Raw genomic sequence first — 22,857 nt, forward strand, 5'->3', positions numbered from 1 at the left:
TTAGGTTTGGTCCCTTTATCATTATGATAAATCCATTATTTGTCAATGAATATATATTTTCTCTTTGTCTTGAATGAAATGAGACTTTGTGTCAGCTGTCAGTGAACGGATGTTTTGATCTCATGCTGCATCTTCAAACATTTCAGGTTTATGGATTTCGATTGTATTTACTTTGAATTTCTTCATTTGATGAATGGCCCTTTGTTCATTATTCTGCAAAAGACCAGCTTTATTCTGCCCTGACATTTCCAGTTTCAAATTAATTTACTGCTTCAATATTGAATGGTACAATTTACTTTCACTTTATTCTACTAAACTCTTATCCTTTAGGCGTCTTGGATTTTGCTGTATTAGTCATACTGGCCTGTGCAACAGATCAATCAAGTCAAAGTAATTCAGTTAGAAAACATATAGCAGCACTCTGAAGGTGGAGGTCACACAGAGAAGGAGACTGGAGTGACTCATTGCTCTCTGATCATCACGATCAGACCGCTGAGTCACTTTCCGCTGAGACGAGAAGAGCGGTTTGTGGCATATCCCATTATGACAAACTGCATGGTCTCAATCCTACTGTATTTATATTAAAATAAGGCACATCACAACCTACAAAAGACATTAGCATGCTAATGGCTTCAGAGGCTTCTAAGCTTACCTGATACTGAGGGAGCGTGGGCGCAGTTTTATACATTCAGGGTCTGTGATTGTCAAGTGTTTGAATGTGTGTGGTGGCTTAGAAGCATGTGGCTCAATATTCAGATTACTTTCTATGTACTGCAGCAACTACATCTTAGTTTCTTATTTGACTAGTAACACGTTTGACAATGGGTTCACCAATTTCATTTTGCATTCTTGTAAATTATTCATAGTATTATTGTCGTGATGGTGAATTGAAACTCTATGGGTCTTTGCTAGATGAACAAAAATAAGCTTTTCACATATGTTACCTTGCTGTGATGGGCATTTTCATTTTTTTAGATTAAATCATTTAAATATAAATGTTGAGTTAATCATTTGATTTAAGTAATTTAAATGATTTATTCAAATAATTGTAGGTTGCAGCCCTGATGACAAAATGGCAAAGCATTGAACTCATTTTAGTGTGAACGCACCAAGTCAAGTGAATCATTTCTCTGCAGGATCACGCAGCGGCGTAGGATGTCAGTTAGAGATGGAGGTGCAGAGAGGAAGTCTGTATAATGACGTCATTGTACATGCTATGCAGCAGCATGCTATTTGTGATTACAGCATTTACACAACAGAAAGAAAACCTGCTGTATGTCCCCACAGCTTAGAACCATATTCAGTTATGGACAGTTCACACAGGAAATAGGAAAGTTTTTTCTTCCTCAGAGGTTGATACATTGTTGACTGAGTTATCTTTGGCACAGTCTACATTTTCAGATACACAGAAAATACACTAAACATTGTACAAACATATACAACGTAAGACCTACTACTATGCCGCTTTCAAAAAGTAACGGTGGGCACAGAGGTGGCTCAGAGCACCTCCGCCTGTACCAGAGGATCGATCAGCACAACTCGGGGCTGTTACCTGATTGATCCTCTGGTACAAAAGGCAGCAGCAGAGCTGCCGATCAGAGGGACGGTGAGACGCACACGAAAGACTGATCGGAAAAAATGGACACCGGAAGAAAGTGCTGGTAAATTAAGTTAATAGTTTTTGTATTTATTTATCTTTGAGTTAATAAAAGGATGCTAAAAAGCAACAGTTTGCATTACTTTCCAAATGCAATTATTATTTTTGTCATCAATTTATTTTGGACTTTTTTTTTGCCTTGAAGTTACAGCCCCTTGTGAGTAGGGGGTGTTGCAACCCCCTCATCATCCAGCATCCATGATCATTTGTAACATAGACTGTGGGCTATGTAGGGATGAACAATATGACAGATTCCCAAAAGTGGAGACAAAGTATCTGGATTGCCTCCTGGTGGCTGTTTGCAGTATAGGTCATATGCCCCACCACCTCCTTGTTAACTGATGGGACATGAAAAGCTATTTCCTGTCATTTTACTTAGCTCTTATCACACTGATGTACGCTCAAGAGTTCATGTTTCTACTAATTTGGGGTTTTAATTAGATATTTGATGCAACAAAAATGGGTCCAATTTGATCATGATTGACAGCTGAGACAGACGCCTGAGGTGGAGACGTGTGGTCTATCTTTGTTTACAGTCTTTGATTTGTTCTGACACACTTGATCCACTGTTGTCAAGAATAGCTTACCCAGCTTTTATGTGTCTGCAGTCTCTTGGTTTCTCTGTCTTTTAGTAGTTTATTTCAGGTCAGAGCTTCTTCAGTCATTGTCCATTTATGGGATATTTGAGGGACAAGTGTGATAAAGATAAAATGTTTCATTATCAGTCAAGAAAAGACTGAACAATTTGGGTAGTAACATACAGGGACATGTTTTAAATGGACTCATTTTCCAGCTCGGGTCGTTTCCTAACATATTATGTCCTATTAATATTTAAATGGCAAACTAACCCCTCAGTCAGCTGTTTCTGTCCTTATCTCTTTAAATGATCCCTCTGCAGAGAAGACCCTTCATCGTGCCCTTGCCTCGCCCCCACATGTGTCCCCCTCACCTGCCCTTCTCTCCACTCGTAGCAGCGCATCGCTACCGTACCTGTCCAGCCCAGTCACTGGTGGAAAATTACCTTGCTGATTTACAGTGTGATATTAGGCAGCCATAATGGGCCACTAAAACAGATATTATGGGCCACAAATCTCTGGAAGGAGCCACCCTTTCACTGGTTGTTGGCATTTGATCATGGCTGTTCCACGCTCATTTGTCTCGATCCTAAACAGAATGAATATTCATGCTGTTCGCAAAGGCTTTGAGTCATTCAGCCCACAATAATGTAGGGTGCCAATTTGCATGAAAATGCTTCACTATCACGCAATATATTTATTTTTGATGTTGTTTTCATTGCTGTACATCAATAAGCAGCATAACAATAAAACTTGAAAATGCAGATGTAAGCAGCCCTGTTGTTTGACCCAAAGCAGCCCAATGGAACTGGCACACAAACAGTAAAATAGTGGTTATCAATGCTGAATGTTAACTCACGGTGGAATATGTTCTGGATTGAAAGTTTGTAGCAGCTGTTGTGTAAACTTGGCTGAGAAATAAGAAACGTAGGAAGTGCATTGGTTGGTTACACATAGAGGACACATTCAAGGTGCTCTAAATGATATTGCAGTCTCTCGTACGACCTCATACATATTTTTTCCAAACTCCTGACCATTAACTATTTACTAAATAATGACACCGGGTCACTCATCAAAAAATGCCACCTTCCTAGTACAGCAGGCTATCACCACTGGAATCCGGATATTTGCTTATTGGCCACACCAGAGAGGATCTTTGCAAATTTGAAACAGCTCTCATTTTGTTGGGGGAAATTGCTGAAGCAATACAATTCGAGAGCAATAGTTGTATAACTTTTTGAATTGAGAAAAAGAGTTTGATATTTTCATTGTTATGTGAGTAGTAGCTTGACTAAATTGACTTCAGTGGGTGGCTGTTAAATGTCAAGGTGTTTGTTCATAGAGGAGCATCTAACTCCCTCACTCCCCACGTCAGAACAGAAGCGTTGTCTGATCGTTTCAGCTCTAAGAGCTGTACTGTAACATGTTGCAGCCTACAGAGACATTACATCTGTTATATCCACTGCATGCATATTTACATACGCACAAACTGGAGCTGAACAAATTCTACTGAGTCCTTGACTGACAATCAATCGGATACATTGGTAGCAAATGTGTCATGAAGCTCTGGATAACAGAGTGGAGAGATAAAAAAAACATGTGTCTTGGGAGGATTTCTCTAGATGATTAACTTTTGCAGCTGATTGGTCAAAGGCCAAAGGTCTAAGATGTCTCTGCATTGGTTGGGAAACGATTCCTCGTAAAATGACGTTGTATGAAAAGTGACATGAAGAAGTCGCAAGGAAGTCAGGAAGTGACATTATCCATAGTTCAGAAAAAAATTCCAGATAACTCTGCATTCTACACAACTATGGACCTAAAGCTTAGTTAGATTGATAAGTTGTCATCATACAGTGTAACTGACAACATTTAATCTTAATGAAATGTGATTTTTACAATATGAATTGGTCAGCATTGCATTGTATGCATCTGCCCTCAGGTGTGTTTTTTTTATTTCATGGATAAGTGTTTTTTTTTTATCAAAGCATCATTTTGTCTTCAGTGTGTTTAATCTATTCTAAATTCAAATAAAGTTAATTGCACTTTTACATTTGACTGATTCGAAGCAGTTTACGGTTATGGTTGCTCATGTGATTTACAGCTTCTCGCAGTACAATAACATGTTGTCAGATTCTCAGGCGAAGCTCGCAGGCTTCTCTGAGCAGCTCTTTTCTCACTCGGAGTCATCAGTGCTCCGTGTTGGAGCGACGAGGTTTGCTCTGTTCTTCTCTTCCCCTGCAGGAAGCTGCTTTGTGCAGCCACACTCGACGTAGGGCCTTTGTAGAAAATGTAAGGCATTTCTCAAAGAGAAGCCTGGAGCATTCGTGTTTGTGTGTTTCTGTATGTGTTAGAGTGGAGGAGTGTTTCCTTGGAAAACACTGTTTAAATATCATTTTTTCTGATAGTTTACTGAGTTATGCTGTTGAACTTTTTAATTTTCTCTTCATTATTCAGAAAGTATTGCTGCTCTTGACACTATGACCTCTGTAAAAATGTCAACAAATGTACGCTGCCATAGTTTCAAACTAGAAAAAAAACACGTGACTGTCACTTTTTGTGATCAGATGTGTCCTTGGAGTTAAATGGAACAAGATCCAAAGCTATCACCAGACAGTTCAGTTTTTAATCTGTTTAAATCAATAAATCAAAGAAAAAGGAAAACCACTTTAACAGGGAATAAAACGTAGAAACGTCAGTGCAGTAGTTGTCACGTTTTACAGAGCACAACAACTAATACAATTTTTTACAACATTCACGAGAAGAGACAGTGTCTAACATAAATGAAGGGGGTTATTTATCAATTGTAATAATAGACATGTTGCTAGTATTAGTAGTAGATGTGAGTAGTCCTATTCTATATCTACACAGTCTAGTTGTAATCAGGATCCACACTCAGATGCCACCTCAATCCACGACCTGGCCGCAATCCTGGATCTGACTCCAGGAAGAGGTCAAGTCAGTAACAACAGTGTTTGAGGTGTAAGACTTACTTTTAGGTTTAGAATTAGGTGAAGGTTATGCCAGGATCATTTCATCGTTCATTGAGGCGCCCATTCTATAAGGTAACAGCGACCAGACTGCCTGCGTGAGCGACGCTGCTCTTCTGGAAAGTCAAGGTCTCGCCTATTTTATCTGCACACCACACACAGTTCACAGTGAAGATGATCTCCCAACACACTTTCAGGTCTATTTGTTGAAAACATAAATATTTGCAACACTTCCTGTAAGAATTTCAAAGTAAAAGCACTCTGGCGGTTCGGTTGACTGAATCCTCAACAAGTTTTTTGTATTATTATAATAATTCAATGCTCTGTATGTTATTGTATATCTTTTAAAAGCTTTGTATAGCTCACATTTTGATAATCCGAGTGGGTAGACGCACAGTTGCTGCTCTGTAATAGCAGCAGCGTATTTTGCATCTTGCTGTGAGGCTGCAGCCATTTTTTATCAATTTCCACCCTCTCTATACCTGGGCCTCTTCCGCCAGACCTGCTTCCTCGCCATGCACCTATTAGTTTGACAGAACTTCACCTGCTTTGACAAGAATTGGAAATAAACCCTCTGTGTTGGGACACATGTTGAGATGGGATTTTGTGTTATTGTGTGGACAACTATTTAGGTTTGTTAACTTGGCTAATAAAAGAATTGAGGAGAGATTTAAAAAAAATGTAATAATGCAAGAAAACTATATAAGGCTAAATTATTATATTGGCTTAACTTGTTGCACATAATTGAGGTGTGGGTCAAAAAATACAATATCCATCTCCATCAGTCTGCTAAAATGAACTAAATGAGACAGTGTAATGTTGTTTTATTAAACAGTTAAGCCATCTATTATATTTGTTTCATTATTTATAGAAACTTTTAAATCCAATCTGTGAAAAATTGTTTGTTAAATGTTTCTCTAATTGCTTTAGAGACGTTTTTGTTAAGATCCACCGAAGACACCAAACCTCAGAAGTTGCAGTACATAAAATATCTAGAGTATTTTGAAAACTGTGTCTAATACACTCTTATTTATCAGATGCACAGTCATCATGTCACGTAACATGTCCAAAAACAAATAAAAATGAAGTGGACACTGACCCTCCTCTGTAGGCCTTATAATTTAATCTTTACTGTCTCTCCTATATTGAAGGAGTCATTAGTTTCATATCCACATTTCATATTAAATGTTTACATTTTTTGGGGATCACAAAATGTTATATGTTCTGACTAAGCCAACATGACTTCTGCCACAAGTATGGTTAAAAGAGAAATGCCAGGAAACCCCCCAAACACAGCTGGATTTCTCATTATGACAACTGTACTATTCGTCATGTAATTAATATGGATAAAAGTAGCAGTATACTGTGGTACTATACATAGGTATGACTGTATTTTATTTATTTTTATCTCCAGATCGCTACGTGCTGGTTGGCAGTCGCCACGACAGTGACCAGAGAGGCGGGGCCTCAGCTATCATGAATCAGCTCATCGCGGCCCTGACAGAGCAGACCAAACAAGGATGGGTACCGGACCGTACCACTGTGTTTTGCTCGTGGGGAGGCTCAGCCCTGGGAAACATTGGGTCCTACGAGTGGGGAAAGGTCAGCAAGCACGAGAGCATCTGCCTTATAAATGTCAGCTTAGAGGTCAACGTTGGTGGCTTCTGGAGTGATTTAAGCTGATGTTAGAGCACAAGAAATGAAATAGTCACTGGAAACACATGTTTACTATACCATAATACAGCATATGCTGTTTCTTCTCTCTCAGACATGATGTATGTGGGCTTGTTAGAAGTTTATCAGCCATTAATATAAAGGCTACAGTTGGTTCCTTGCAGCTTCGAGCTTGTGAATACAAAACTAATTTTGACTGAACCTTGGGTATAATTTTTCAAATGTGAATGGAAATAGCCACAATTAACAATTACAGGAGAAAAAAAGTGTTCCTTTTATATTTGTGTTCCCAGACAGACTTGCTTTCACAGCAGGTTGCACACCACAGCTGCCATCACACTGTTATTTTGATAGAGTATGTCTCATTTATGATTGACTATTCATTTAAATTTGTTCTTATTCCCACATAACAGTACAGTTTGACTGACAACAGCTGCCTTTAAAATTAGAATAAATAATCACACTGATGCTTGCACAATTATTCCCTAGATATGTGTGATAAAACTGTAAATGTTATTTTTAATCTGATGTATTTAATGACATTAAATTAGACTGGCAGCACAGGCAGAACTGCCAAGGACAATGATGTCATACTTAAAACTGAAAAATAAACTTTTTGTGGATTTGAGATAATGAAGAGAAGATGAGTATGACAATTATACAATTGGGAACGAGTTGGAGTAAAATGATGATAACCCCTCTGTGTGTGTGTTTCCCCCCCCCCCCCCCCCCGCAGGATAACAGTGTTGTCCTGCAGAGCAGTGCAGTGGCCTACGTCAGTCTGAACTCTCCAGTCAGAGGGACAGAGACTCTGAGAGCTGCAGCTTCACCGACTCTGCTGCAACTCACCTCCGACATACAGAGGGTAATTATTACTGCAGCTCCTAGTGCTGCCACTGCTGCTGCACCTAAAATCCCTGCGAACCACTCCAAATGCACACTTTAAAAAGACTATCTGTGTCTGTATCACAATTAAAAATACCACCACTGACACTTTTATGGCTTCTAACACAACTGGCCAAGATGATTCCTGGTATATTTTATTGTGAACCTGACCAAAAGGTTGGTGTAAGGGGCTAAGGGGATAGAGTGGGTCGATCATTAACTAGGTTGGTGGTTCGATACTCTGTTCGAGGTACCGAGGAGTTATTGGGCAAGACATTGAAACCCAAATTGCCGGCAGTGTATGAGTGATAGAGATAGTCCTGCACATGTATGAATGTGTGTGTGAACAGGCGAATGACAAAACTGTACTGTAAAGCACTTTGAGTGATTATCAAGATTAAGTTTATGAATACAGACCATTTACCATGAAAAAAAATCAATCATTGGTTGATCTTAATATCCCCAGGTAATCAAGAATTGCTATGAAACATGAGATTGAACTGATTACATGCTTCAGACATCCAGCAGAGAAAATGTTGCATTTCATCTGAGTCACAAAGACGCAACTGTTGAATATAAATTCAGTTGAATTTCCTATTCTCAAAAGAACTGAAGCCCCCATAGCCACGTGTGATTGTTTAGAAAGTGGCATGTGCATTAACTGATCACATTTTGATTTGAAGTGGGTGGAACAAAAATGATTTATCCCTAATGCTCAAGGCCAGAGCTATCTCACTATATTTACCTTTTCTCTGTCCAGCTTCCTTCAGACGCTCATGGGGCCATGTTTTCAACATAGAGAGGAACAACAATCAAACCCCTTCGATTTTTTTTAATCGGTTCCTTAAGTTTGATCCACCATCCCTCGATGATTTATAATCCTTTAAGGGTCCACAGACCCTTACGGACTGAAGGACTATAAATAATCAAGCAGCAGACAGTGAATCAGACTTCATGACTGCTTCAGAGGTAGGGAGTCGCCTCCGTTTCACTGGCTTGCTGCTTTATGATGCTGGTCAATCTGAGCTTTACACTTGGCGCTGATGACTGGGTGGATTTTTGGGGGCTCAGTTGTATTTTTTCCACAGTTTAGGATTCATGTAGAAAAATACATGTGAGTGGTCACAGGGAAGTAAAGGAACAGTCAGCATTACTGCCATTAGAACAACTCATTGCAGATTCACAGAGAATACATGGAAATATTAAGAAATCCGAGTGTCTATAGATTGAGCAATTGTGACCAATATTACAGTTTAATAATACTTATTGCAATGGCTGGGTATCGTTTGGACTTTCTCCGATACCAATAATAAATCAATACTTTTAAAGGGGTTCTGCTGCCTAAACCCTGCCAGAACCGATACAATACTTTTTTCTTAAAAAAAAAGCACAAAAGGATGCTTTTATCTTGCTAAGCGGAATTTTATATGTTATCAGTTTAAGGTTCACTCAAACACGCCCACACTGACAGCTGATGTGCATGCCATGGGGTCACGCAAGCAGTCAAACACGGAGCATCCCACTGCATTTAAATGTATTAAATGCATCGCCTGGTCCTTTATTAGATCTGAATTGTTTTCAAACATTTACTACACGTCCCACTGGCCTTTGGCATGAAATACAGCCACACTTTCAACTTTTAAGGTTCAGGCCTTTTGCTGTATTGCCGACGAGTTTGGGGTAGCTACTAGCTAACTGTAGGCTAACGTTATGTGCTACCAGAGCCATATCGAGAGTGTGTCACCACCAGAGTTAAGAGTATTGCTGACTCGGCATGTGCTGGGATGTTTATGTTGTCTGTAAGCAGGGAAGTTATTTCAGGACGGAGCTAATGAGTCACCGAAATCTATGTTGTGATTCAGTCTGGTAGGTACTGGACAAGTAGGAACTGGATTTTGGTATCAAACCCAACTTATTGCACTTTAACAATATATTTATTTATTTTTATATAATACAATAATGTATTCTAATTAGGGTGTAGAAACTAATCTCACTGTAATTGACATTGTTTACCACTGTTTCTGTTGGTTGCCGGCTAATTGTCTGGCTGAGATCTTCTGAGCTCCTTTTCTTTCTCACTGTGATCTCTCTATATAACTGTTTTACTGACAAACTCGTTTTAATTCTCACACTGTGCAGCAGTCACAGTTTCATAACATGTTAGTACATCAGTGACCAGCCACAACAAAAGGGGCTTTAACTCTTTAAAGTATGTCACCTATTCTGTGAGAGGGGGAGGACAACACTCTCGGTATGATGGCCGCTAAGTCCACTCTCTTCACTTCCCACACTTCACATTCTCACAAAGTGTTGAGGCCATTCTACTGATGAAGTGTAGTTCTATGACTCATCCTCCAAACCTTCTTCACAACTTCTACCATCTCTTTAAACTTTTAAAACTTTCCCTTTTGAAAAAGAAAACACCTCACTGTCACTGTTATTTCCTTCCTCCTCTTCCTCCACTACCTCCTGCTCCGTTTTCATGTTCTTTCACATCTCCCTTAAGCGCTACATCCCTTTCTCGCCACCTTGCTGTCTCTCCTATCACCTCCTAATATTTCCTTTCATTAGCAGCAAGTGCCGCATCCCCCCCACCCTTCCATTTCCCTCATTAAAACCTCCCTCTCACCTCGCCTCTGCCATCTCTCTGCGTCTCTCCGGGTTACGCAATACAGTATTTTTTTATTTGTGTCTTTAGGTAAGTCTTCCATCCTCAGGGATGACTCGTGTTCCTGCCGGGCGCCTCGGCAGGTACAAGGGGTCACGAATGGACGGATAGTACTGTGCGAGGTCCCTTTATTCCTCTGCTCTACCATAAACTAACTAATTAGGAGGAAAAGCTACCTGTGACATTCAGCTCTAATGAAGCTACAGACAGCCTCTGCCATAGCTGTATAAAGAGAGGAAGGGAAAAGGAGACTGAGAGAAAGTAACTTCAACTTTTGATGTTCCGTAATGAAACAGGAAAAAAAACCTCTGACAATGTGTGAGCATATTTGGGGCTTCTGCTTCTGCTCCGCTTTCTCTATCGTATTCATTCATTCTGTCAGACTTCTTTGTGCAGCAGCTCCAGCATTGTGTTCTTTTCTGCTGCCACAACTTTGCTCACCAATCCGCACTGAAAGAAGTAAGAGACACTTATCAGTGTGGTATACAGTTATTACAGCTATAATATTATCTTCACCTGATCTGTAATGACTCCCATAGGTACTGAATTTTGTTTGCACACAATCGTGTCAGAGCTTCTGCCTGATAATTCTGAATCCCTACTTCGAAAACCTAATGTAACTGCTTTCTGTGACCACAGGGGGCAGTAGAAACCAGCTATAAACACAAGCGTATTCACCTTGGTGATTTGATTTTAAATTCCCAATCAAACAGGTGCTTATTTAGAAACTCAACTGATACAGAACAACATTACCATAGAGTTGGAGATTTGCTTCCATCCACCTGATCAATGCAAGTCCAGCATTCACTCTGTTTGCCTTCTGTCCTCGGTCTCGACCAACTCCTGAGGGAGATTTGTAGAATATTCCCTGTTGTTTGGTGAAAAGGAGGCAGCGTACTGTAGGTTCGTCACTGAAAACAGCTGCCTAAAGGATCAGGAACAAAGCCATTACATTTGAATGTAGGTGACGGATCAAATTATTATGAATTGTGAGATAAAGAATTTCCTCCTTTTTCCCAGAGAATAATTCATAGACCTAGATGAAAAAAATCTGGTCCATTTAGGGAACTAATCTATGAAAGTGGAAAATGTGGTGCAGCTTGATTGAATTTGAATGGACGGCTGGGCCTTGGAGTTGGTATGGGCTCTACTTCTAATTATAAACAAATTGACAGTGGATGCTTTAAAGAAATGTTTAACAACCAATTTACTCTTCATGTATAAGAAGTATTTTTTATTAGCATTTTGCACCATAGCATATTTTAAATACTGTATAATATGTTTTGCATTTGACAAGTAACAAGTGCCATTCCAACTTTGTGTGTATTATTTTTGTCTCTTAAAGGGTTAGGGTTAGCAGTTAGGAGTATTTTTGTGCAGAGGTCATAAATGATCCATTACCATTCTAGGAAGTTATAGCCGATTGCTCCAATGTTTCCATGTAGCCACTTATGCATCGCGTTTTCAACCTTTAACGTTCCAACCAGCAGAGTGTTTTGATATGGAAACAAATCAAAAGGGCCACGATGCATCATTTAAGCTCGACAAAGTGAGACTGAACAAACCAGAGAATCCTGAAAACATCCCTTTGTGTTGTGTTTACTCTTTATTTACCCTCTCGTCTCGTCTCGTTGTATCTAATTGTCCGTTCAGTGGCAGCTGTCCCTGGCACACTCTATCACTCTATTCATCATCACAACAGTCTCTGAGCTGCCTGAGGTACGCTCCCCACCTCCCAATATTTAGAAACAGGTCTAAACATGTCATTAATTATGTTTGTGCAACGGCCGTAATGCTTCCCTACTTATCTTACTTTGCAGGGACCTGTCTTCCGAATCAAGATGCTACTGCACTGATAGTTTTGGAATGGGTGCTTGGGAACCAATTATATCAAAACTAGATGCTCTTTTTGTAGGAGATTTACACCAGGAAGGGGTGGGGGGCAACAGGGGGGGTAGATGAACAGAAAGAAGGCAACAGGATGAGAAACAAGGGGAGCTCTGGTGGCCAGAAGAATACAGAACAAATGAAGAAGATCTTGTGCTTTAATTGGGTACTGTTCCATAGATGCATGTGTGTCTGGTCTCCAGTCGCAGTGTGGGTGGCTTGCAGCAGGATCCTCCGTTTGAAAACAAATGGTCACTAGTGGACAGTGTATTGTTAGACTGAAAAAAAGACCAGGGCGGCCAATCCTTCATTGTCCCTCTCCCCGAGAAATGGTCACGGGGTTTAGTCAGTTATCGTGGTGTGATTTAATCCCCTCTCAGCACTGGAGACCAAAGTTGTTTATAGTACATGCTACCATAGCCTTAAGTCAGTGTGACATGATTCCATACTGCCACCTCTTCTGCAATGTTCATGTGGAGCACACGCTATACATATCTGTGTGTGTGTTGGAAAAAGTAAAACCTGTCTCATGTTTTGAGTTCTGTCTCTGTTTCACTCAAAATGTAGAGACTCTTTTCTCTTCTCTGCCTTGTGCCTCTGCCAAGGAAGCTATGTTCTTGTCCCTGTTTGTTTATCAGCAGTATTACGCAAAAAAACACTTCCAACAAATTTACATGAAACTACGATGGAACATGAGCCAAGAAAGAACCTAGGTTCCAGGATTTTTTTATGTCATCACTTCATCAATGTAGGGAGTATTTTCACTGAGAATAATACACAGATTTGATCTTGATGGAAAAAATATCTGGCATAATTAGGGGACTGATCTATGAGTGTGTACAATTTGGTGCACATCCAAATAAAAATGCTGACCTAGCAGATGTAAGATTCATAAGAGGACTGTTGGCAATGGCGAAGGTGTGTTTCCTGAAGTCGGGCACCGTCCCTTCTTCAGACCAGTCGAATTTCTTCAAATGATACCTGAGAGTTAATTGAAAAGTTTGTGGGAGCCTCAACTTGTGTGTGGACATTTCTTGTCTTCTGGTACTCTTCGCTTCTGTCAAGCACCTAGTCCTGATCAAGGTTATCGAATATCCTAACTTAACAAGGTGATGAACAACCAGAATGCACTGGACTGTTGAGCTGCCAGAGATGCTTTGGCAGAATCTCTGCAGAACCTCTGGACAGGAAGCATTTCTTAGCTTCATTTAGATATGACTTGTATTATTGATAAGGCAGATGCCTTGTTGACCTATTAGTTGTGTGTGTATAGAGAGATTTAGGGACACTTTCAGTCTTGAAATGAGCACTGATGGAAGCTACCCTTCTTTCCCCATGAAGGGACTTGTAAAATAAATGTAAAATAATCTGCCGACGTTTGTTTTATAATTCATCATTTGAGATTCTGATTTTCTGTGTGTTTATTATGTTTTTGACTGGTTGTTTTTCTCAATGGTTCTTGGGGCCTAGCTGGATAAAAGTGATGTCATGTATTCCCATGCACCAACAAGGAATTCGTGAAAAAGCTCATAATAGTTGTGTGGTTAGTTTTTTAGGTTTTAATTGTTGAATTTTGTTTCCAGACTTCAGTATTAACATGAACATTTGATATTAACAAAACACATTTTCAAAGGTTTTACAGTTCATTTGTGAACTAACCAATAATTGTTCTCGTTTAGCGGCTCCTTCCCTATGAGTCTCTGGGTCATCATCAAACCTCAATGAATGATGTCACTGTCAGTTTGTGAGCCCATGTATATACAAGCTCATCGCATACATCATATCATAACCCATCCACTGGCATGCTGATGAATGTGATTAGAGATTTCCCAGCCACTGTTACGATGGGGTGAGCACACACACACTGTAGGTAGATACCGCTGATGATATATTGATGAGCTGTGAAACACGCTCCTGCTAACCACACTGGTGGCCTTAATTATCTCCCCATGAATCAAAAGTTGAATTTGTTACCCATTACACACAAGTGTCTGTTGGATCCACACCACGGTCCATACCCAGAGTGATAAATTAAATCTCCGCTACAATTTGAGGAACATATTAATAGCACAGCGTTTCCTAAATCATCTACAGCTTTATGCTGCAGTAGACAAGTGTCTCCTAGTGTGTCTGTCCCACCCTCATCTTGTCCCTCTTACTTTCTCCCTTTCATTCTCCACCACACCCACGTGTTTCTACAATATTCACATATAGTCCTGTATTTTAGAGCACAGACCATAAACAGGGCATAGGGCGAATTCGGGTAATCTGGGACACCAAAGCTCCAGTTTGTTTATTTCCTTTTTTTCCCCATTTCTGGTTAACTAACTAGCACATAATCAGTTTGCTCTCTAGGACAGAGATGATCCAACAAGCACTGAGTCTGTCCTGTGGTCTGCAGCCATTGGTTTAACCAAACACGTGGAGAAGACAATGGGCTGATGGATGATGATGGTCCCTCAACTGTTTGTTTCCCGAGTATCCCCAATAGAATGATTGATCCGTTATTGTTACTTTTGCTTGTTGTTCATTGAATTTTAATTGATTTTTAAAAAGTGTGATACACCTTCATTAGAATGTTTTCAATTATTTTGACAGTTTCTTTATAGGCAAGGGTTCTTTATGAAAAAATATGTTTACATGCTATTATGAATTAATGCTAATTTCAAAATACAAAACAATCTTTAGTATTACAGAAAAGGTATGATATGTTAATCTAATGTGCAAAACAGATATCAGATTAAGTAACAGAAGTCAAAATGGCAAACCCAGATTATTTGAATTCACCCTACTTGCAATTCCCTTAAGTAAGTCAAGAATGATAAGAGCTACCGTGTGGTCCAAGTTTTTTTTGTTGTTGTTTTTTCAATCTCTGGTTAAAACTGAGAAACAGTGACTTTAGCCCTTGCTTGGTGAAATAAATGATTCCATGTTCAACCAGCTTTTGAAATCCGTAACCCACTTTCTGCATGTGACACAGGGTTGTATTGTGCAAGCGTGGACCATTCAAAACATGTTAATGCAAACCCAGGTCCCGCCTGACATAAGGCATCAGAACAATTGAGGAGTTTATTTCCTGTACTTGCCATGGACTGCCCGCATGGCATGTTAACACAAAAGCTGGAACTGTTGTGTGTCACTTTGTTTGTTTTTTTGTAAATAACCAGCAACCCTCCGGAGTGAAGGGAATAAGAGGTGCTAGCTGTGTTCTGTACGTAGGCTGTTCTCTGACTGACGAACGAGAGCTTCATGCAGGCCGACTGCAACCAATGCTCATCTACGCCGACACCCCCATCTGTTGTGCTGCTCAAACATACTGCTTACATCCACCGTTAAATATTTAAATGGATTTGGTACATTCATAATCGTCATTTTCCACAGATATAAATAAACATAGATTTATTTGCAATTCATTAACATAGATTTGTAAGTGCCACATATATTACCATGGGGATAAGTCCCCATTGTCCCCAGTGTAAAAGACACATATGCTTACCCATTGAGGAAACCTTTTTGCATGCACATAGCAGTGCCAAACCTCTTCAACCTGAAACTGTTAATCATAACTAAAGTCTCATATAAAAGCTGCTCCCCCAAAACAATAACCATGAATAATTTAGATCATCCACGCAGCATATCTCAAATGCCATAGATCGCTGCATGTTTCCAAATATGGTGTATTTCAAACATAATTTGTATTCACTGTGACAAATCATCCTCTCGTGCTAGCTCTTAGCGTATGCGCTCACTGGAAAAATAACGGCTGATATTTTAATTGAATTATGACACCATGACAGGCTTTCAAACACGACGACGGGATGACAATAGGCCAGATTCAGAATTACAGTGTAAATGGTAAATATGAACATCATCCACATTAGGGAATATGCAAGGAAGTCTAATTTATATGTCTAATTTATGTTTCCCCACATAAAACCTGTGGGAAAAGAAGCTGACGGTAAATCAGCAGAATGAGTCTCCGACTTTATGGCCGTGCAGCCATCCAAGATGGTTCGACAGAACACTTGGCATAATGTTTGAAGTAGTACGCTGTCGGCAATATGTTTGAATTACCACAGTTCTGGTATTGTCAGGAAGGGCATTGTGCGACTGCAGCAGGCTCCACGAATCTGCATAATCACAGGGAGACGCCGTTGAGCCTCAGCTGGTATTGATGTGGCCGTCATTGTGGTCCCTCCATCACGGTTTCACATTACAGCGACAGCAACAGAAGCAGGGGGACACATATGAAAATGGGTGTAAGGAGAAGAATGAGCCCAGTTACCACTTGTGGCTGGTGCTGCCGTGTCACACCTTCATCCAGCTGCAGTTTGTAGCTGCTCTGGTCTGCAGATGTCACACTATTTGAAATTAAAGCAGGTTCAGTCGAGTAGCTAGAGTTTCTTGAGATTCATGCCTACTTAATAGATGGCCCCTAAATCTATTAAAGACAGATTACAGTCTAATTTGTGTTTAACCTTTGGCCTCAGAATATGCATAATTGCTCTTAGCGAAGATTAATCAATGTCTATTTTGTAAGTGCACAGTTTCTCTGCAAGGTTGATTTTAACCCACTCAGCAACCATTTGATCAGTTGCTAGGAGAGAAAAGTACAGAGGAGTTATTTACTGATAGTGGGGGGGGGACAGCATGTTTACAAACAGATCAGGCATCTCAAGGGGTTATACCATCTAATTAGATTTTCACAGCACATACTTGAATGTAAACACACAGGATTGTGTGTTGACTCTGGGGCTACTTTATATGTGGTGTACATTTCCATATGTTTTACCATTATGCATCATGAATTATTTGTTATTTTAGTTTTACATTTGACTAGTTTTGCATTTGCACTCATGGTAAATAGTGACCCCTGTTTAAAAACCAGTCACGGCAGCATTTTGCTAAACTTCTAACCTTCACATATTGCTCTGGGTGTTTAGGAGACAACGGCTGAATTCATCCTTTGCCAACTTCTCCTCAAGTTTCTTATTGTCGGAGCATTTATGTTAATGAATGTTTTCTGAGGCCCTTTGGCAGCACACAGCTACTGTTCATGTTAAACTTAATGTAAGATTGAATGCATCTACTGTCAACGTAACAGCAGGATAATTCATCTGAAATTAATTAAATTGTATGTTTTTTTTGTGAAGTACATTAATGCTGCTTTGAAAATCACAAAATTCTGGGCCAATGTGAGAGTCAACCACTGTCGCTCCGTTATGAAATGTATACTTTAAAAGGATTCACACTTTAATCAAATGTGGGGGGCCACCAGCAACAGCTTGAGTGTTTTTTTCAAATCTATGTTGAAACTAAACCCCTAATCCACCATTTGTCTACCGTTTAGAGACATCCCCTATCCTCTACATCAGCAGTTCCCAAACTTTTTAGGCCACGCACCCCCTTCTACATCCCGACCGGTTTCACACACCCCCAATCCCCCACTCCTTCGCAACAGAGCCTATTCATAGCCGCATTAAATGCATCAACACATGATCAGAACACACGTAACAAAATAATCAAGAGATGGCAACAATGCGCTCTCACATTCGAATGAAACTGAAACACTGCAACAAAGTTTCAATAAATTTCCACAAAGTTACACAAGCCGTCACTTTTAAAGAGCAACGAGGACGGCGAGGGCACACACACAGGCTCAGAGGCAGATTTGCCCATCATGAGAGAACATGGGGGAAAATGCTATCACATTTTCAGCCGAATTAAAGAAAAATTGCATCAAATTGAATTTACAATTAACCATACATAACAGCGGTTACGGAAATTAGAACACCATTAATCTGAATCAAATTACAATAAAGTTACACACGAGCCACCACGTAAAGAACAAAGAGTGGCACCTGCATAGGCTCAGAAACAGAGGGGGAGAGAGCACCATTACATTTTTCCTCTCGCGCACCCCCTAGAGGCAGCTCGCGCACCCACACTTTGGGAATCCCTGCTCTACATCTACTGTCTCTGTCACAAACACACCATTTGAACCGCTGGCTGAGGCAGCTGCCTGTGCCCGCAGCCGGGGACCACCGTGGTATCGACCGTCAAGAAACTCGAGAGGCTAGAAGCCTTTTCCTTCAATTGACATCTCTGTCAATCTGTGTGTATGTACAGCATCACTTGTTTTTAAAGGAGTTATAGGTAGGCTGTTCCAAGCTTGTTTCTCCTCATGCGATTGCAGACTGAGACCAGGTCTCTGTAGGGGGGGCAGCCGTCTGTTGCATTACTTCTGATTCCTCCCACCACATGTCATTTCTGACTCTAGCTCTAAGTTTTGGAGTCACCAATGTGTTGCAGAATGACGCCCCTACGCATGGGGCTAGAACTTTTGGACAGTGGTTTATATTATATTTAGCAAAAACTAAATTATATGCTAACATTTTTTTATAAATTGTAATAATAAAAAAACGTTTTCTTCTTGTGAAAGTTGAAACATCAAACCAGTTTATTGAAGTGTGACTGTACTGACAGAGTTTACACACCAATACACATACCTCATGAGGTATTTAAAATGTATTAGGCAGTAAACAATTTGGGGATGTATAGCTGATCTTTTGACTTCAGCACAGTCGCTGCTATATTATATCAGCCACGTTACAGCTTTCCTTTATTTTATATGTTGCTGTTTTCCTTTAATATGCAGCTAAAGTGGTTCGAGAATCACTCATCACCTCGTTCTCTTTCTCTGTCTCTGTGTCTTCTTGTCTTTCTTGAATATCCCAGTCACTCTGCATGGCTGCGACATGCTTCTCACTTGAACAGCTGCAAATGGCTTTTCCAAAGAGCACAGTCCGGAACGGAATTATTATTATTATCATCGCACACGTAATGCAAAGTTGTTTTTGTCATTAGGCACTTCGTTGATGCTGCATTCTGATTACAGTACATCAACGCTCCCCGTCGCCCTCTGCCTGTTTGATGTGCCGCAGCGCTGATGTGCAAAATGTTTGGGGCTACACGCGCTCTTTCTGGAAAATGGGAGCAGTGATTAAATTCCACTCTGTTCCTGATGGGAAGATTCTTTCCGAGGAGGAGATTTTGTGAGTAAGCTTATTCACGTCTCGGGTTGTCTCTTTATTCCAAAAATCTAAAACCAAAACTTAACACTAACACAGCCTCTTTCAAGTGGAAATCCCCTCCATTTGCTCTCTCCAGATGATAATCTAGTTTCAGCTTTCAGAATATTGTGAATTGTGTTTCTGTACAACTACACTGCAGGAGCAAATGTAGTAAATGTAGAAAACTTTTGGCTGGATTATTTTCAGAGACAACATCTTTTTTGAATGACATGCTACATTTACTAACAGCAGCAGGGAGAGCAGGAGGATGGCTGCTGTAGATTGTGGGTGTACAAAGAACACAACTGTTCCACCAGAGACTGGGGTTCCCATCCGGAGTCCTGTCTTTGGTTTAGGCAACAAAAGTGCTTTGGTTAAGGCTACAGAAAGATGGTGATTTGGGCAAAAAGCACAGACTGTGAATAAATAGATATTGATATTAACGCGTCTCCACCATAGACTGTATAAAGACGATGAAGATGGATAACCCGTCTTCACGAGGAATGCCACAGTGTGATCATTTTCCCAACAGGTATTAAACTCATGACAACACCGGTGTGACTGATTACACCAGACTGTTTACCATCTTTTAAAATCATATTATCCTTCTTAGTCAACTCTCCTTTCAATCAATCATGCAATCTTGCGCAGATGAGTCTTTGCAGTAGGGATCTTGGTGTTGAGCTGCAGTATAAAAGTCCCGTTGATAAATATGCTCTGCCAACTGTGCGTCAGTCTCAGCTCTCAATCGTGATGTTTCACCACATTTTTATGGCAATAATTAAGTTATTAGAACTTGCATTAGGGTGAAGGTTTAAGACTGATACTGCAGCCAGCCACCAGGGGGCAATCCACATTGTTTTTGCTTCACACATAATCGGGTCGCAGTTGGTTTCGTACAAAACATGTTTGGTGTTACAGTTTAGATGAGTAGAAACGTCATTTGATTTGACATGGTCACTGTAACACATACAACTTTGGAGATTGAGAGCTACTGAGTGGTATGGCTGAGAACTCAAGATGATTTCACACCCTTCTTATCATAGCAGACAAAGAAATTAAATATTGATCCCCGGTGTGGCACGACACGCTGAAATTACCCATTATCTCTGCTCTCGCTCACTCCTCCTCTCCCTGGGCACTTGCTTATTCTCTCTGTCCTCTTATTTCAACTCGTTTTTTTTTTTTTTTTACACCTCTCTTTTTTATTATTCTCTCTCTAGAACACTCTCCTCACATCTTAACTGTTGATGTTCCTCCCCCTCCAACACTTTCCTCTAATGTCCTGTGTCTGGTTTGAGAGGTAATGGAGAAGAGACGTCCTGTCTTTGAATCTTCTCTTTAGCTGATGGAACGATAGTTTATCTCTGGATATGATCCCACTTTGTGACTTAAGTTGAGGCTCTTTTTTTAAATCTTTTTCCTATTTTTTATTGCAAGAATTCAAAGGCAGCATGGGCCTTTGAAGTGTTGAGGAAATGCCCTAACCTGAGGTGACCTCCAATTCTTTAAAGAGCTCTTTATTTTTCTAAAACCTCGTTTTGATGAAAACAAGGGTGAAAGGTTAAGATGTATTCATCCATCATCCGACACAGAAATATTGTTCTTTTAATCTTTGTTCTTAGAGAAATTAGAGAAAATAGAGAAATTATTTTACATACTCACTCTGTATGGTTGACAAACTTAAATTGAACTTTCATTTGGTTTTAGAAACATTTTCTGACCAAAATATAAAACACACTAACAAACAAATGAGTTAAATTAACTGTTGAGCCTTCAGTGTACAATAGTCATCATTTTGTTTCAGAACTAACCCATCCATTTTCTGCCACATTACCAGCAGACGAATCAAAGCAGCCCAGATGTTTTTCTCCACAGGCATAGTAAAACATTCCCAAAACCACTGGTATATAGACAGTTTGACAACAATTGTGGGTGTTGTCACAACGCTATGACAGTGTATGCTGAGGTGCAGAAAAGTGCAGATAATCACTGATATGTATGTAAGTGACATGCTCAGTGTTTCCAAGAGAAATAGTGTTTGCCAGGCCGCCCTCAGTGCATCATGATGTCACAACCAACCTTTCCACGTCAATTCAGTTTTTAAGTGGGTTGCACATACAGCCAGGAACTTGGAACCTTTAGAGAATGTGGGTGCGTTTCCACTGCAGAGGTCAGGGTGTAATTGAGTTCCAAGGAAATCTTCATACAAATTAAAAAGTCCTTGCTTGGTGGGCTTTTATTGAATAACATGAATCATTGGAGTTGGAGTTTTTTTTTTTTTTATCTTTTCCCTACTTTATGTCGTTAGCATTTCAGGTGTTTTGAATAGAATAGCCTCTTTCTCACAGGAGCACAATTAAATGTTCTATAGTGTCATTGTAGCGTTATAGTCTTCTATATTACTGCCCTCTGCTGGACTGGAGTGGAGCACCATGTTGTAGCTTCTATTTCATCAGCCGGATAATTCTCCTATTTTTTCAAATCTTCCCTGGTCTTTAGACAGTGGTGAAAACGCGGTTGTCTGCAGGAACTAAAAGTCCCAAGTATTTTTTTTCTGGTAAACATGGCTCAAACATTGCTATGACAGTCAGAGAGCAGGAGATGTGCATGAGGTCTAACTGGACTTCAGGTGACCATCATAAAGCTTAGGTAGCTCTCAATAAATACCAGGTGTAAAACAAACTATCCCAAAGAGCATGGAAATCATACATACATATAAATATTGATTCCTAGAGGCATGGTATGTATCTTCTCATAGTGTCTGCTTGGGTTTCCTCCAGCACTGTAGATTCCTCCAACAGTCAAAGACATGCAGATAAGGGTTAGGTTCATTGGAGATTTTCAATTCTCTATAGGTGTGAAGGTTTGTCGGCCATGTGATAAGTTGGCGACCCCTCCAGGGTGTGCCCTACCTCCCGCCAACATCAGCTAGGCTAGCTCCAGTCCCCTAACAATTCTCAAAAGGATAAGTGGTATGGATGAATGGATGGACTTCTACAACCTTGAATATAGAACTGACACTAATTCTATTTTAGGAAGAATATTTAGTTTTTCGCACTCATGTTTAACTACAGATCCAGAGCTTGTGACCAAATCGGGTTGGAACACAGATCCACTGCTAAAGAGATTCCTTAGGTTGAGCTCCCTCAATACAACATGCAGGCAAATACCAGATGAAATATATATAGTCCTCGTTCCTGCGACAGACAGAACCTTGTACTCACTAATTTACATTGTTGAATGGCCTCATCTATAGTGAGCAGCAGTGTAGTATTTTTCTAAAGCATTGACCATGGGAGACACTACTGTACATTGTTTAAACTTGTTCACTCATGGATACAAGGTGGACAGTCATTGCTTGTCCAATCGTATACTTGCATGCAAATTGGATTGCTCAGTGGTGGTGGGTTTTCTTTCTAATCACAGTCGTTCATGCAAATCGAGTTTA

General features: G+C 40.1%; 1 protein-coding gene across 1 annotated transcript in view; it reads left to right on the plus strand.

Annotated features, from left to right (window-relative positions):
- The window catches only part of LOC117760528 (inactive N-acetylated-alpha-linked acidic dipeptidase-like protein 2), a 473,414-nt gene that overhangs the window by 326,878 nt on the left and 123,679 nt on the right, over positions 1-22,857 (plus strand). The window contains exons 13-14 of the mRNA XM_034583636.1: positions 6,634-6,821; positions 7,630-7,758. Of these exons, the coding sequence (XP_034439527.1) occupies positions 6,634-6,821; positions 7,630-7,758 (317 nt within the window). The remainder of the gene's footprint in view (positions 1-6,633; positions 6,822-7,629; positions 7,759-22,857) is intronic.

Source organism: Hippoglossus hippoglossus, chromosome 4 (assembly GCF_009819705.1).
Source record: "Hippoglossus hippoglossus isolate fHipHip1 chromosome 4, fHipHip1.pri, whole genome shotgun sequence".
NCBI lineage: Eukaryota > Metazoa > Chordata > Actinopteri > Pleuronectiformes > Pleuronectidae > Hippoglossus > Hippoglossus hippoglossus.